The sequence below is a fragment of the Phocoena phocoena genome, chromosome X, assembly GCF_963924675.1.
Source record: "Phocoena phocoena chromosome X, mPhoPho1.1, whole genome shotgun sequence".
Classification (NCBI taxonomy): domain Eukaryota; kingdom Metazoa; phylum Chordata; class Mammalia; order Artiodactyla; family Phocoenidae; genus Phocoena; species Phocoena phocoena.
The window spans coordinates 36,546,107-36,558,617 of NC_089240.1; the positions used below are offsets into that span (position 1 = coordinate 36,546,107).

At 45.1% G+C, this 12,511-nt stretch overlaps 1 protein-coding gene and 1 pseudogene across 6 annotated transcripts in view; one reads left to right on the forward strand and one right to left on the reverse strand.

Moving 5' to 3' along the window:
- Positions 1–1,153: 1,153 nt before the first annotated feature.
- CASK (calcium/calmodulin dependent serine protein kinase) overlaps positions 1,154–12,511 on the reverse strand; it is a 386,140-nt gene continuing 374,782 nt past the window's right edge. For 5 of the 6 annotated variants that reach the window (XM_065900915.1, XM_065900911.1, XM_065900914.1 and 2 more), the window contains 2 exons: positions 5,179–5,262; positions 1,539–1,715 (listed from right to left, as the gene is read on the reverse strand). In XM_065900915.1, coding sequence (XP_065756987.1) covers positions 1,539–1,715; positions 5,179–5,262 — 261 coding nt within the window. Of the gene's footprint in view, positions 1,716–5,178; positions 5,263–12,511 lie in introns of all 6 variants that reach the window. The other variant, XM_065900912.1, reaches the window with a different exon arrangement.
- Positions 10,746–11,820, forward strand: LOC136142822 (adenosylhomocysteinase pseudogene; annotated as a pseudogene).

Consider the following 12,511-nt stretch of genomic DNA (forward strand, 5'->3'; position numbering starts at 1 on the left):
GGCAAAGAGTCAGAAGACCCACCCCCGCAGCCTGAATCTCCTGTATTGGAAGAATGTGACCTCACGGAAGGGTGATGAGATGGTTAATGTCTCTAAAGCAACAAGGACATGATTCTCCTGTGCCAAGGGATATAGCAAGAGGAAGGAGAAAGCACAGGTGCACTTTAGTGGCCCTTGGGTGCAGAGTATTTTGTTTTCCTGCTAACTGATAGTCATTCCTGGGCCTTTGATGTTTCAGTGAGCATCTAATGGATTATAAAATCTGAAAGATCATCACCTTGTAAACCTGAACAAATCTATAATGAAATGAAGGACCCAAAGGCATTTAATTATTGAACACATAAAAGGAAGTATATTTTAAAAAAAATTGGTCAAACTGTCCTGTTAGTTATCATTTTAAAGGAATTTACAGGGCTGTTATAGATTATTCTTTTGGAATAATTCAGTTTATAGCAAATGCCTAAACTGGTTTCTTCATTACACAGTATATTCTCTTAAAATGGGTGCTTTAAAACAATTACATACATATTAAAAATCCTCATTTCTTTGCTTAATTAAAACGTTAATACTCTCAGACAACACAGATCTGAAATGGTGAAACCAGCAATTCCCCCTCCCACCTTACAACAAATTAAATTGAGACAAAATTACAAACACATTTCACTACATGATTGATTATTATTAATAAAAATCAGTTTCTTTTTGTTTGTTTTTTATAAAGTTGCCCGAAATGCAAGGGATGTGCATAGGTTTACAACTTAGTCATAATAGCATTTTATTCTTATTCCCCTGGGTGTGCCCCGTGAACGGAATGTACTTTGCTGTAGATTACAGATTGTTTTGTCCAACACAGACACACCGACAGCATAAACGCTCGCGACTGTCCACATGCATTAAGAGTCAAGACCCAACTTCAAATCTCTAAAAGGTTTACAGGGTGCTTCAAAGAGACAGTATCACATTATCTGGATGTTACATAAAGGACTTAAAAAAAATACTGTTCTAAAAAAAAAAAAAAAAGGAAAAAAAAAGGCCTTTAAAAATTTATGAGTTTTGTAATCACTAGACTGATTATTTCAAATAAATAAAGGAAAGAAAGATATTCCAATCCATAAAATCAGACTCTAAAAAGAATGTAGTGTTCCAACCCCAGTCAAGGTAACAGAATCATTGTTTATTATTATTAAAATAGATTATAGAAAGCAGCATCTATTTTGTGCAGTTTTTAGGGGCCTTGGAAATAAAAAGCTATGATTTCCAAAAATATAACATTCCAAAGGATTGAATAATACATACATTTAAAGATACATTTTATTAAAGTTTAGGAGAACTGATTAAAAAAGATACTGTCTCTTTAAATTAGTGTGTAATTGTTTTTCTCCTCCTATCTATTCGGACATGACAATAATTATAAATGTAGGTCACACTACAACTAGGTAGTCTCTAGGGACCACGACCTGCTGACACAAGGCCGATAACAGAGGCTTTTCCATGTATGAGGTGGCTCCCAGTTATGCGGCAGATATCTGGGGAGAGGCCTAATAGACCCAGGAGACCGGGACCCACTGCGGGGCTGTGCACACGAGCTCCACGGCTTCCTCCAGATGTCTGATTGTCTCATCGATTTCATTGTTGATAATTGTGAGATCGAAGTAGTGTGCATATGTTCTCTGTAAGATGTCAGACTCCTTCTGCAGACGCTGAAGAGATTCATCCTAAATGGTGATGGGATGGAGGTAGGATGGGTGTGGGAGGAGGGAAAAGCAAAGAGAAAAGTCAGCCGGATTTTTTTCTCACGTCACATTTCTGTCCGTCCCAATGTCAGAAACAGTCAAGGCCAGACCTTTATGTGCCACATCTGGGCGTGAGGCCAAGCCCGCTTCGTGACAGAGGAGATGGCGGTCCCCGGGATGGCAGGGTCACAGAACTACGGCTCGCAACCACGACTGCTCACCATGCAACAGGGGGCTCCACGCCAAACCGGACGGACCAGAGGAAACAGACACTCTTCAGCAAACACATCACCCCACCCCGGCCAAGCAGTGTCTGCCCTGGGGTCAGTGGGGACAGACTATCAGAGTCGAGCCGCTCTGTCCTCATTCCTCTGACCCAGGCCCGCCTCACCTCAAGCCACTCTCCTGTTTGGCGGGGGGTGGGGGGCCTTCAGAGGACGGACGAGGTCAGAGCCCTCCATCCCCTTCCCTTGGTCCTCTGCACTTGCTTGCGCCAGGCCCCAGAGCCCAGCTGTGTTTGCGCCAAGAAGCCCCTGCCTCTGGACAACAAATTAAGTTGTATTTTTCTCTATTCTACTTAGAGGTTCAATATGTTCCAGGAATTCAGTTACATATAATGGCCCTCACTCAACAGCAGTGGATGCCAGAGGCAAAGCTTTTTGGATGTTACAAATAATGGATGAAATAAGGCCATTTCCCAGATACAACAGCAGCTGGCATCCGATGAATCCCCTCTCATTGGTCCGCACTGGAAATGGCCGAATATCACTGTTCGTAAGTACTTACATCTCTCATGGAAACAACTCTGAAGGAAAAGCAGCTGCGGAACTCTTCGCGGCAGTTAAAGGCTTTCCCTCAACTCCTGCGGCGCACTACAAAGAGCCGCAGGCTGGCAGTTCTTTCAAGATGGGGATCTCTTAAGGGCCACCAGAAAGTCTGCCTCTGCATCTTCACGGGTCACATCTTGTTATGCTGAACTTTTAATGGGCAAGTTCAAATTTGAAACCAGGAAACTTTGTAAGTCAAAGTAACCGACTAGATAGCTGAGCTGTTGGGTGGAGTCTGAAATATATATACATACACACACACACACACACACACACACACACACACACACACACACACACATACAATTAAATACCTGTTTATTTGATTAGTATCTCTCTCCCCAACTAGAGCTCAAGCTTGCCTTGCTGTGCCCAGCACTTGGCATTGTGGCTTATGCATAGTGAGTGCTTAATAAATGTTACTGAAAGAACAAGCACTCGGCTAATACTGGCCATTATACGATTTGATGAGTGTTAAATCTATAGTCAAGAGACAGACAAAGTCTACTAGGAAATGGGGGCCCATGATGACAGAGACAGATCTCCAGAGAAACTAAAAGCTGCGGTGCCTTCAGGGACTTGGGAGCTGTTGGCACCCACCGCTGGCTTAGGAGCCCTCCTCTTCTCGGAGGCCCATCTGTTCGTAAGAGACCCTTCCTGATGAACCTCGGCCTGTGGGTGCAGCCCTCTGGCAAGGGGATTCGAGGTGAAATAATAACACTCGATTCCATCACAGCACCACAGTGGGGATGACAGACACCAGAAAAGTTGGGGACTCAATCTTTTCTATCAGGACACTCTGAAATGAGAGTGTCCTAACCTGCTTTGTCATCTACCGGAATTTCAAAGCAGGACGTGGCATGCTTTGAATGTTAGGTGTTAACTACTTCAGTGTAGATAAGACCTCAGTTAATCATCACCTTCTAAGGTCATATCAACACACTTTCTGCTTGCACTTAAAAAGCATAGTATTTTCACTGTGGCTTTACAATAAACACAAAGCAAAAGCCCCATTTTAGGAAACATGCATTCACCCAAAGACAGGAGTGCTTCCTACCAGTATGAGAAGGAGCAATTCCTACCACGTCACTCTCCGGGCTAGGGGATTCTATTGGAATATACAGTCCTGGGTGGGCTTCCAGAACCACTAGCAGGGTTTATAATTTGCTCAGAAAGCTGGGCTGATGAAAACATTCAAGAAAATTTATGGCTGAGAGCATCAAATTTTTAATGCAGTTCTCGTCACACACAAAAAGATAAAGCTCCCTCTTAAGGATCTTATAAGATGAAGCCATGTTTGTCAGTTTCTTCCTCTACAACAGCTTGTCTGCAGGCTTGACTTACACGTGAGCAGGGTTTAACTCAGTGAAAACAAAATGCCTTTATTCTAACAGCAAAAGCAAGGATTTGTGGGAACAAAATGTCTACATTCTAAATCTATGAAAGGAGACGAGGCTGTATTTCATCACCTCCTAGCTGGTACTTACAGGCAATTTTCTGCACCATTTTGGCAGCTATGGAAAATTAGTAAAAGGGCAGGAAAATAGGCAAAAACAAAAACAAAGATGATAATTCAAGAAAAATACATGGTAACCAAAGGATAAGAGCTAACCACAATGTGGCGTTTCAAACATGTTTGTGTATTAAATAAGATGGAGAAGTAGAATTTACCAAGGAATACATCTTTTGCAAATGAAATGACGAAAAATGACTGAAAAATATGAGTGACATAGAAATCTAGTTCTTTAATCTTCCTTAAATCTAGATATTTAATTTTCCTTAAAGTGAAAATCTCCAAGCCTCGATTTTACTGTCATAAGCTGGGGGTGAGTCTAGGCCACTGTTAACTGAACAGTGCCAAGAGCGTCCTGGTGATTCCTAGACCCTGCAGAAGTGATGGCCTTCAGGAAAACTTTGTGTAGAGTTTCCTCTTAAGAACGACCCTACAGCAGATAAGCAGCAATATACTCACCAGACACTCCATAACTACCTTCTTATCTGCCCAGCAATAGAAGGCTGTGTAAGCCAGCCTGGTTCTAGATGGTGCTGCCGACCCTCGCGGGCACCATCTCCGTGGCGGCTGCTGACTTGAGTAGGCCTGAGAGGGGACAGAGCTCATTTCCAGGTTTGGTAGTCTCCAGGGGCCTGGGTAGAGATTCTGCACGGGTTCCACTCCGGAGGCTGCCTAGGGGAGTCTGGGCAGCCCAGCCAAGGAGGTGGATGCCTTATAGTTCTCCCCAGGCAAGGCAATTCTTGGCCCAGAGCTCTCAGCACGGTGGCTATCAGGAGAGGAGGGGCTGGCAGCCCCGCAGGGCAGGAGCAGACCCATGGATAAGGCCATGGATAAGGCCCCCAGGGCGCGGACTGCACTGGAGACTAAAGCTTGCATTTGCCTAATGATTCTGATCTCAGAAGAACCACACCTCTCTGTGGTGTGTAATTCCTACTCCTGAAAGAGGACCTCAAGCTCTGGAAATCTTACTGGCCAGCATGGAAAACAAAGCAGAGCTTCATTTAGTTGTCTTAATGAGATAGGGCTTTGCTCTGGAATGCACAACACAAATGCATCCTTACTCGTGGGGGAATGCTGATTAGAGGAAAAACTGATTAATTCTTACCTCATTCAAACCTGGAGTGATAGTTGGTGCGGCAATAAAAACAACAAAAGGAGCAAACTCTGCAGTTCTCAGGACCTTCAGTGCCTGTGTTTAAAAAAAAAAAAAGAAAACTGAGACTTAAAAGGAGAAATAACTAATGCAACATTCAGATGAGTTCATAGAAAATTATACAACTGGAAAAGCCCTTGATTCAAATTTTTGGCAAGATATTATTAAATTTACCAACTTTATAAATAACTTATATTACTTCTTTTCATCCAAAGGATGGAAAATAGCCACTGGCAAATAAAAGCTGACAAACTGGACGTTTTTCTTATGAATCTCATGAATCAATCCGACTTATTTTTCTTCAGAAAGGTGAACACTGATTATGTTGGTTAATGTTCATTTAAACCTGGTTATTAATTGTAGCCTGAATTTTAATTCCTAGGAAATGCATTTTGGGGTAGACTCGGACCAGCAGGGTGGCTTCAGCACTTATCCAGAGTGCGCTACACCACATTTCAAATTTCAGATTGCTCATGAGGAGAGCAAATCATGGCCACTGTGACCGCGAGGGCTGTGTTCGCACTGACATAGGCCTTCTGAGTTGTCCTGAGGAAAGCCCTCTCCTCTGTGGGACTCATAGGGATGGCACACTCTGTCCAGGGATGGAGCCTGGAGCCACCATAGAAGCCGTATGGCTGTGGGCAATTTGTAGGCCCATGAGAAGATGCCGCATACAAGGGAGAGGGACCTCTGAGGCCCCTTTCAGTTCCATTCCAAGGTATCAGAAACCTCTAACTGCAAGCTACTAGTTTGCACAGACATACTGCAAAGCCAGCATCTGATGCTGTGGGAGTTGATTCTGATAAGGGGTTGCTGCTTCTGCTGCTCCCCTAGGACAGGACACCCCCAACCCCGCAACAAAACCCAACCTAGGCACACAGTTCACAAATGACTGACATGTAATTAATTCGTATGCGTCAGGGGTAAATATCTTGCTGTCCTTTATATAGGAATTTAACATGTCTGTTCTGTTAGCCACATAGTTTGCTTTGTAAATAGCCTTTCAATTGTTTGCTTTGCCCTATTCCTCCCTCTTGTGTCTGGTTTGCTGTAGTAGCAGTTTGGGTGCCCTGCCTCCAGTTTTGCTGCTTTCCAATCCTACTAAACCCTGCCACTAGAACAGTCTTTTGGAAATGCAAATCCCATTCCATCACACCTCCACTCCAAGCCCTTCAGGAGCTCCTTCTTGGCCTTGGGATAAAATGTACCCTCCTGAGCATAAATGTCAGATCCCTGCCTCATGAGCTGGCCTACGCTTACCTTTCTGTCTCTTCCCTTCCAATGGACTGGCCCCGCCGAAGTACTTTCAGTTCCAGAAAGGGCCAGCCTTTGTCTTCCTACTCCCTTCCGCCTGTACGTTCCATCCCCTCATCCCCCTCCCCACTTTCCCTATTGCTTGGCTGAGTGTTCTTTCTTCTGGAAAGTCCTTTATGAGCTCTGAGCCGCATCAGGCGCCCTGCCGGTATGCTCCTGACACACCCACACTTAGGCACCTGTAGTGCCCGCCACCCTGGAAATGCAAGTGCCTGAATGCTGGCGGCTAAGCTTCCTGAGGGCAGGGGCTGCGTCTTGTTCAGTTGTCCTCCTCATGCCCCAGATGGCACCTGGCAGAAATAGTCTTTTGATCAAACAAAAATGTAAAAGCAGTACATGTAATTCACACAAAGTCTATTTTGCCTTTTGAGGCAGGTTTGACTAGAGGGCACTGTGCTTTCATGGCTGAAGAGAATCTCTTGGCCTCTAAGAATATAAAGGCATGTGAGAGGCAAATTGGTTGGTAAAGGTTTTGACTTTCCTGTTTAGTGCAAGATTCACTTTTCCTAGGATTATGTTTCTGAATTTTATGTTTTTACTTATTTATTTTTATTGGACTATACTTGCTTTACAACGTTGTCAGTTTCTGCCACACAGTGAAGTGAATCAGCTATATGTATACACACATCCCCTCCCCTTTCCCACATCCCACCTAACTAGGCCATCACAGAGCACCGAGCTGAGGTCCCTGTGCCATACAGCAGGTTCCCACTAGCTATCTGTTTTACACATGGTAGTGTATTTATGTCAAACCTGATCGCCCAGTTCATCCCACCCTCCCCCGCCACCATGTCCACACATCTGTTCTCTGCGTCTGCCTTTCTATTCCTGCCCTGCAAATAGGTTCATCTGTAACGTTTTTCTAGATTCCACATATATGCGTTAATATACGATATTTGTTTTTCTCTTTCTTTCTGACTTACTTCACTCTGTATGACAGACTCTAGGTCCCTCCACATCTCTACGAATGACCCAATTTCGTTTCTTTTTATGGCTGAGTAATATTCCATTGTATATATGTGCCACATCTTTCTTTATCCATTCATCTGTTGATGGGCACTTAGGTGGCTTCCATGTCCTGGCTATTGTAAATAGAGCTGCAATGAACATTGTGGTACATGACTCTTTTTGAATTATGGTTTTCTCAGGGTATATGACCAGTAGGGGGATTGCTGGGCCGTATGGTAGTTCTATTTTTAGCTTTTTAAGGAACCTCCATGCTGTTCTCCATAGTGGCTGTATCTATTTACATTCCCACCAACAGTGCAAGAGGGTTCCCTTTTCTCCACACCCTCTCCAGCATTTACTGTTTGTAGGTTTTTTGATGATGGCCATTCTGACTGGTGTGAGGTGATTCCTCATTGTAGTTTTGATTTGCATTTCTCTAATGATTAGTGATGTTGAGCATCCTTTCATGTGTTTGTTGGCAGTCTGTATGTCTTCTTTGGAGAAATGCCTGTTTAGGTCTTCTGCCCATTTTTGGATTGGGTTGTTTGATTTTTTTGATATTGAGCTGCATGAGCTGCTTGTAAATTCTGGAGATTAATCCTTTGTCCGTTGATTTGTTTGCAAATATTTTCTCCCATTCTGAGGGTTGTCTTTTCCTCTTGTTTAGTTACAGTTTCTCCTTGTGGGGTAAGGGAGCCTGGCACATTGTTTTACCTGCCCTCAAACTGCTTTAATTGTGAAAGTCACAGGCTCAGATTCCCCATGGGAGAGCTCTTCAAGCTTCTATATGTTCATTTTTGAAAGAGGCAATTGGCATTTCCTTGCAAATCCTTTTGTGACTGAAGATTTTAGCAAGGAACAACCATCGTGAAAAACTCTGTATATAGCTCAATCGAGCTTAACAGTGATCTTCACTTAGAACTGTCCTTTTTGTGAATATTATTTTGGGCCTTTTTCTATCCTTCCTGTGCTCATAATTCAGGTGACTCCAGGGTCAGTTGAGACATAAGGTTTCCTCATCATCCCACATCCACCCAGAGCCACCTTCTGGGCAACTTAGATGGGGAGAAAAAAATCCTAAGGCACAGTCCCTACCCTTGCTTCCATCGCTGAAGCTACTCTGAGTGCCAGATGGAAGTCCACACAGCCACAACCCACGGAGGAAGTCGAGAATGCCACCCCAGTCGTGAAGTGGTCTTTTCTCCACTCAATGACTGCAGCCTGATAGCCACCCAATTGTCTGAGTATTTTCAGTTCTAGCCTGCTATTCTATTCTACACCAGAAAACACATGACTCGGCAACCGTTAGCTCCCTGCGGATTACCCTTCTCTGCACGGCATTCACACCCTTAGTTTTTATCCACGAAAACACGAAGGTCATTCTGCACCTACTGCATGAGACTGTCCAGGAAGACTGTACTCACCACACCACCAAATGCCTCTTATGTCTAAGAATCAGGTTATATTCCTTTAGTAATTAACTCCAAGGAAAGAACTGACATACTTCTATGAGATGAGAATTATGTGATCCGTGACATTCTCCTCTTTGTCCTGGTTGCCAGGAAGTTCAGAGCCAAATTTCACGTTTATCACAGTAACTAACTACAGTAGTCTCTGTGGTTAGTACTGAATATATTTGCTTCCTCCTCCTTTTCATGGCTTTGAGTTTCTCTCCTATATTATTGTACTTTCAAAGGTTATAAGATGCCTAGAATCCTGCCTGAGATGTTCTTGCCTAGTCTCCCTCTTATCTTCAGCAGAGTCACCACACATGTCCTCATTTTTTTCTCGAAGGCCTCTGTCCCCATACTCTGCTCTACTTATGGGTCTCAAGTGGGGGCCAGTTATTTTGTGTGTGTGTGTGCGTGTGCAGACTCAGCTTGCCTAAAGTTCAGGAACAGGAAATGGAATTGCTTCACAAGGATTCCCCTCCCTCAGGCCACTAATAGGTAGGCTTTAAGATGATCTCTAAAAGCTCTTCCTTTTTGACTTTTAAGATGAGACACAAATCTGTTAATATTTACAGGCAAATATCTCTTTCTGAATCCCAGAGAGGGGAGAGAGAGTCTAGAAAGATCACTGAAAATACACTGGGTTCAAACAGCCAAAGAAGCATTAATGTAACATTTAAAGTTCTCTTTTGGAGATAAATTGATTTAATGGCTCATCTATGGCCAGTAATTGTCAGGTTACTACCCTCAAGGAATAAAAACTCATTTGACCAAGTATCTAAGAAGCAGACATCTTTAAGACTTATCTGTTTTTTTGCAAAATTAAAAAGGGCAAGCATCTGAGTCATTTTGCACAAAGGTCTAAGGGCTTAAGGAAGAACACAGTGACCCCAGAAACAATCTTAAGAGAGCCAACTGACTTCACAGAATAGCCTCTAGCTCAAAACATGGCTGTTGTTTCCAAGCACAGATTCCTAACAAGACTGTACCTACCCCTTGATGACAACCTTTCCCTCTGGGGGCAGAAGCAAAGCCACAAATATTCTGCTACTGTCAACTCTTTAATGCTGCAAATGGACAAATCAGAATAAAATTAAAATCTAAAACTTTTGATTACACACTGGAGCTATTATAGTTCCAGCTTTAGGGACACAGATTATTTTCTGAGCCATGGCTTTATGAGAAGTCAGCTCTATAGCCTTCCTCAGGTTTGACCGCCTTACAGATTTTTCTAAATGTTAAAATAAAGATTTAAATTGTACTACTACATACGTACAAGGCACACCAACTTAAGGATTAAACAGGGTTAACTCTTCTAGGATGGTACAGTGAAAGGAGTCTAAGATTTACTGTAAAAACAAAACAAAACAAAAACCCCCAAATCCAAACCAAGACTGTCCAAGTGAAAATTACGTTAAGCCTTGGTTTCTTCATCCTCAAAAGTAGATACTGATGTCTCTAGCTCGGTGTTACAAGGATTAGGTAAGGAGTACTAATGCTTGGCAAAATATAGAGGAACACAATCTATTCTCATTATTTTAAAAGAAGCCAGGTTACTCATTTTCTTCTGGTTTAAAGTCTTTAGGATAGTCCCTTAGGTTTAAAGTCGAACCACAACATCTTATACAGTATAATTAGACATGTGTTTGGTTTGGACTCAACTATCTAAAATTAATTAAGACGGCACAAACTAAATGAGCTGGCCCTGCCCGGCGCCACCCGCCCCGTGCCTATCCCCAGCCTGAGGCTCGGCCCCCTTCGCCCCTGTCCATCACTCTGTGCGGAAATGCCGCCAGCACGTCAGACAAGCTGCCTTACAGAGTCGCTGACATCAGCCTGGCCGCCTGGGGATGCAAGGCCCTGGACCTTGCAGAGAATGAGATGCCGGGCCTGACGTGCATGTGGGAGATGTACTCGGCCTCCAAACCACTGAAGGGCGCCCTCACTGCCGGCTGCCTGCACATGACCGTGGAGACAGCTGTCCTCATTGGGACCCTCGTTGCCCTGGGTGCTGAGGTGCGGTGGTCCAGCTGCGGTATCTTCTCCACCCAGGACCATGCAGCAGCTGCCACTGCCAAGGCTGGCGTTCCAGTGTACGCCTGGAAGGGTGAAGCGGACGAGGAGTATCTGTGGTGCACTGAGCAGACGCTGTACTTCAAGGACGGGCCCGTCAACATGATTCTGGACGATGGCGGTGACCTCACCAACCTCATCCACACCAAGTACCCACAGCTCCTGTCAGGCAGCCGAGGCATCTCCGGAGAGACCACAACGGGGGTCTACAACCTGTATGAGATGGGCCCGCGTCATCATCACGGAGACTGACCCCATCAACGCGCTTCAGGCTGCCATGGAGGGCTGTGACGTGACCATCATGGATGAGGCCTGTCGGGAGGGCAACATCTTTGTCACCACCACGGGCTGTATCGACATCATCCTCGGCCGGCACTTTGAACAGATGAAAGATGACGCCATTGTGTGGAACATCGGACACTCTGACGTGGAGACTGATGTCAAGTGGCTGAATGAGAACGCCGTGGAGAAGGTGAACATCAAGCCCCAGGTGGACCGCTACTTGTTGAAGAACGGGCACTGCATCGTCCTTCTGGCCGAGGGCCGGCTGGTCAACCTGGGCTGCGCCATGGGCCACCCCAGCTTCGTGATGAGCAACTCCTTCACCAACCAGGTGCTGGCGCAGATTGAGCTGTGGACCCACCCAGACAAGTACCCTGTCGGGGTCCACTTTCTGCCCAAGAAGTTGGATGAAGCAGTGGCTGAAGCCCACCTGGGCAAGCTGAATGTGAAGCTGACTGAGAAGCAGGCCCAGTACCTGGGCATGTCCCGTGATGGCCCCTTCAAACCTGATCACTACCGCTATTGAGAACCAGGCCTGCCCTTTGCCTTCCGGCTGCTGTCCTTGCCTGGGCCCCACCTCTCCTCCCCAAGAACAAATGGCACCACCTTTGAGACTGGTTTGATAATGCTCCCCATCAACTCCCTGGGGCTAGTCACTTAGTCTTTGGCCTCTGCTGCATCCCTCATACTGTTCCAAGTGTGGCAGGGGGAATTGAGAAGTCCCTCCTCAAGCCCTGGTCACGATAGAGGTACATGGGAGTTACCCACAGGGAACCATGAGCTCAGGGGTTTTGGAACTGCTCACTCAGTCAGTCCTTCCTTAGGCTGGAAGTTGGCGGTGGTAATCACAAAGCCCACGCACTTTACCATCCAGGCCCTCACTTGGCCTATGGACTTTCTACCCATGTTCTTGGTTTACAGGCTCGTCGGTTCCTCAGCCCATGAGAGATGAGAAGGAGCTATGTCAAAGGGTGTGGAGGAACTGCCGGCGACTGAATGCTCCTGAGAGCCCGGCTTAGTGCTTGGCATTCTCTTAAACCTCAGAACCATGAGGTTGGTACTTTTAGTCCCTATTTCACAGGGGTTGGAATATATTGTTAAGGGATAGCCAAGAAAGGACGAGAGAAGTGATAGCCAGAGGTTGAGAGGGGCCAAAGAAACGTAAAAGCTTATTGTAACTTGATGGTTCCCATCACAACTCTGGGTCAAAAAGAGAT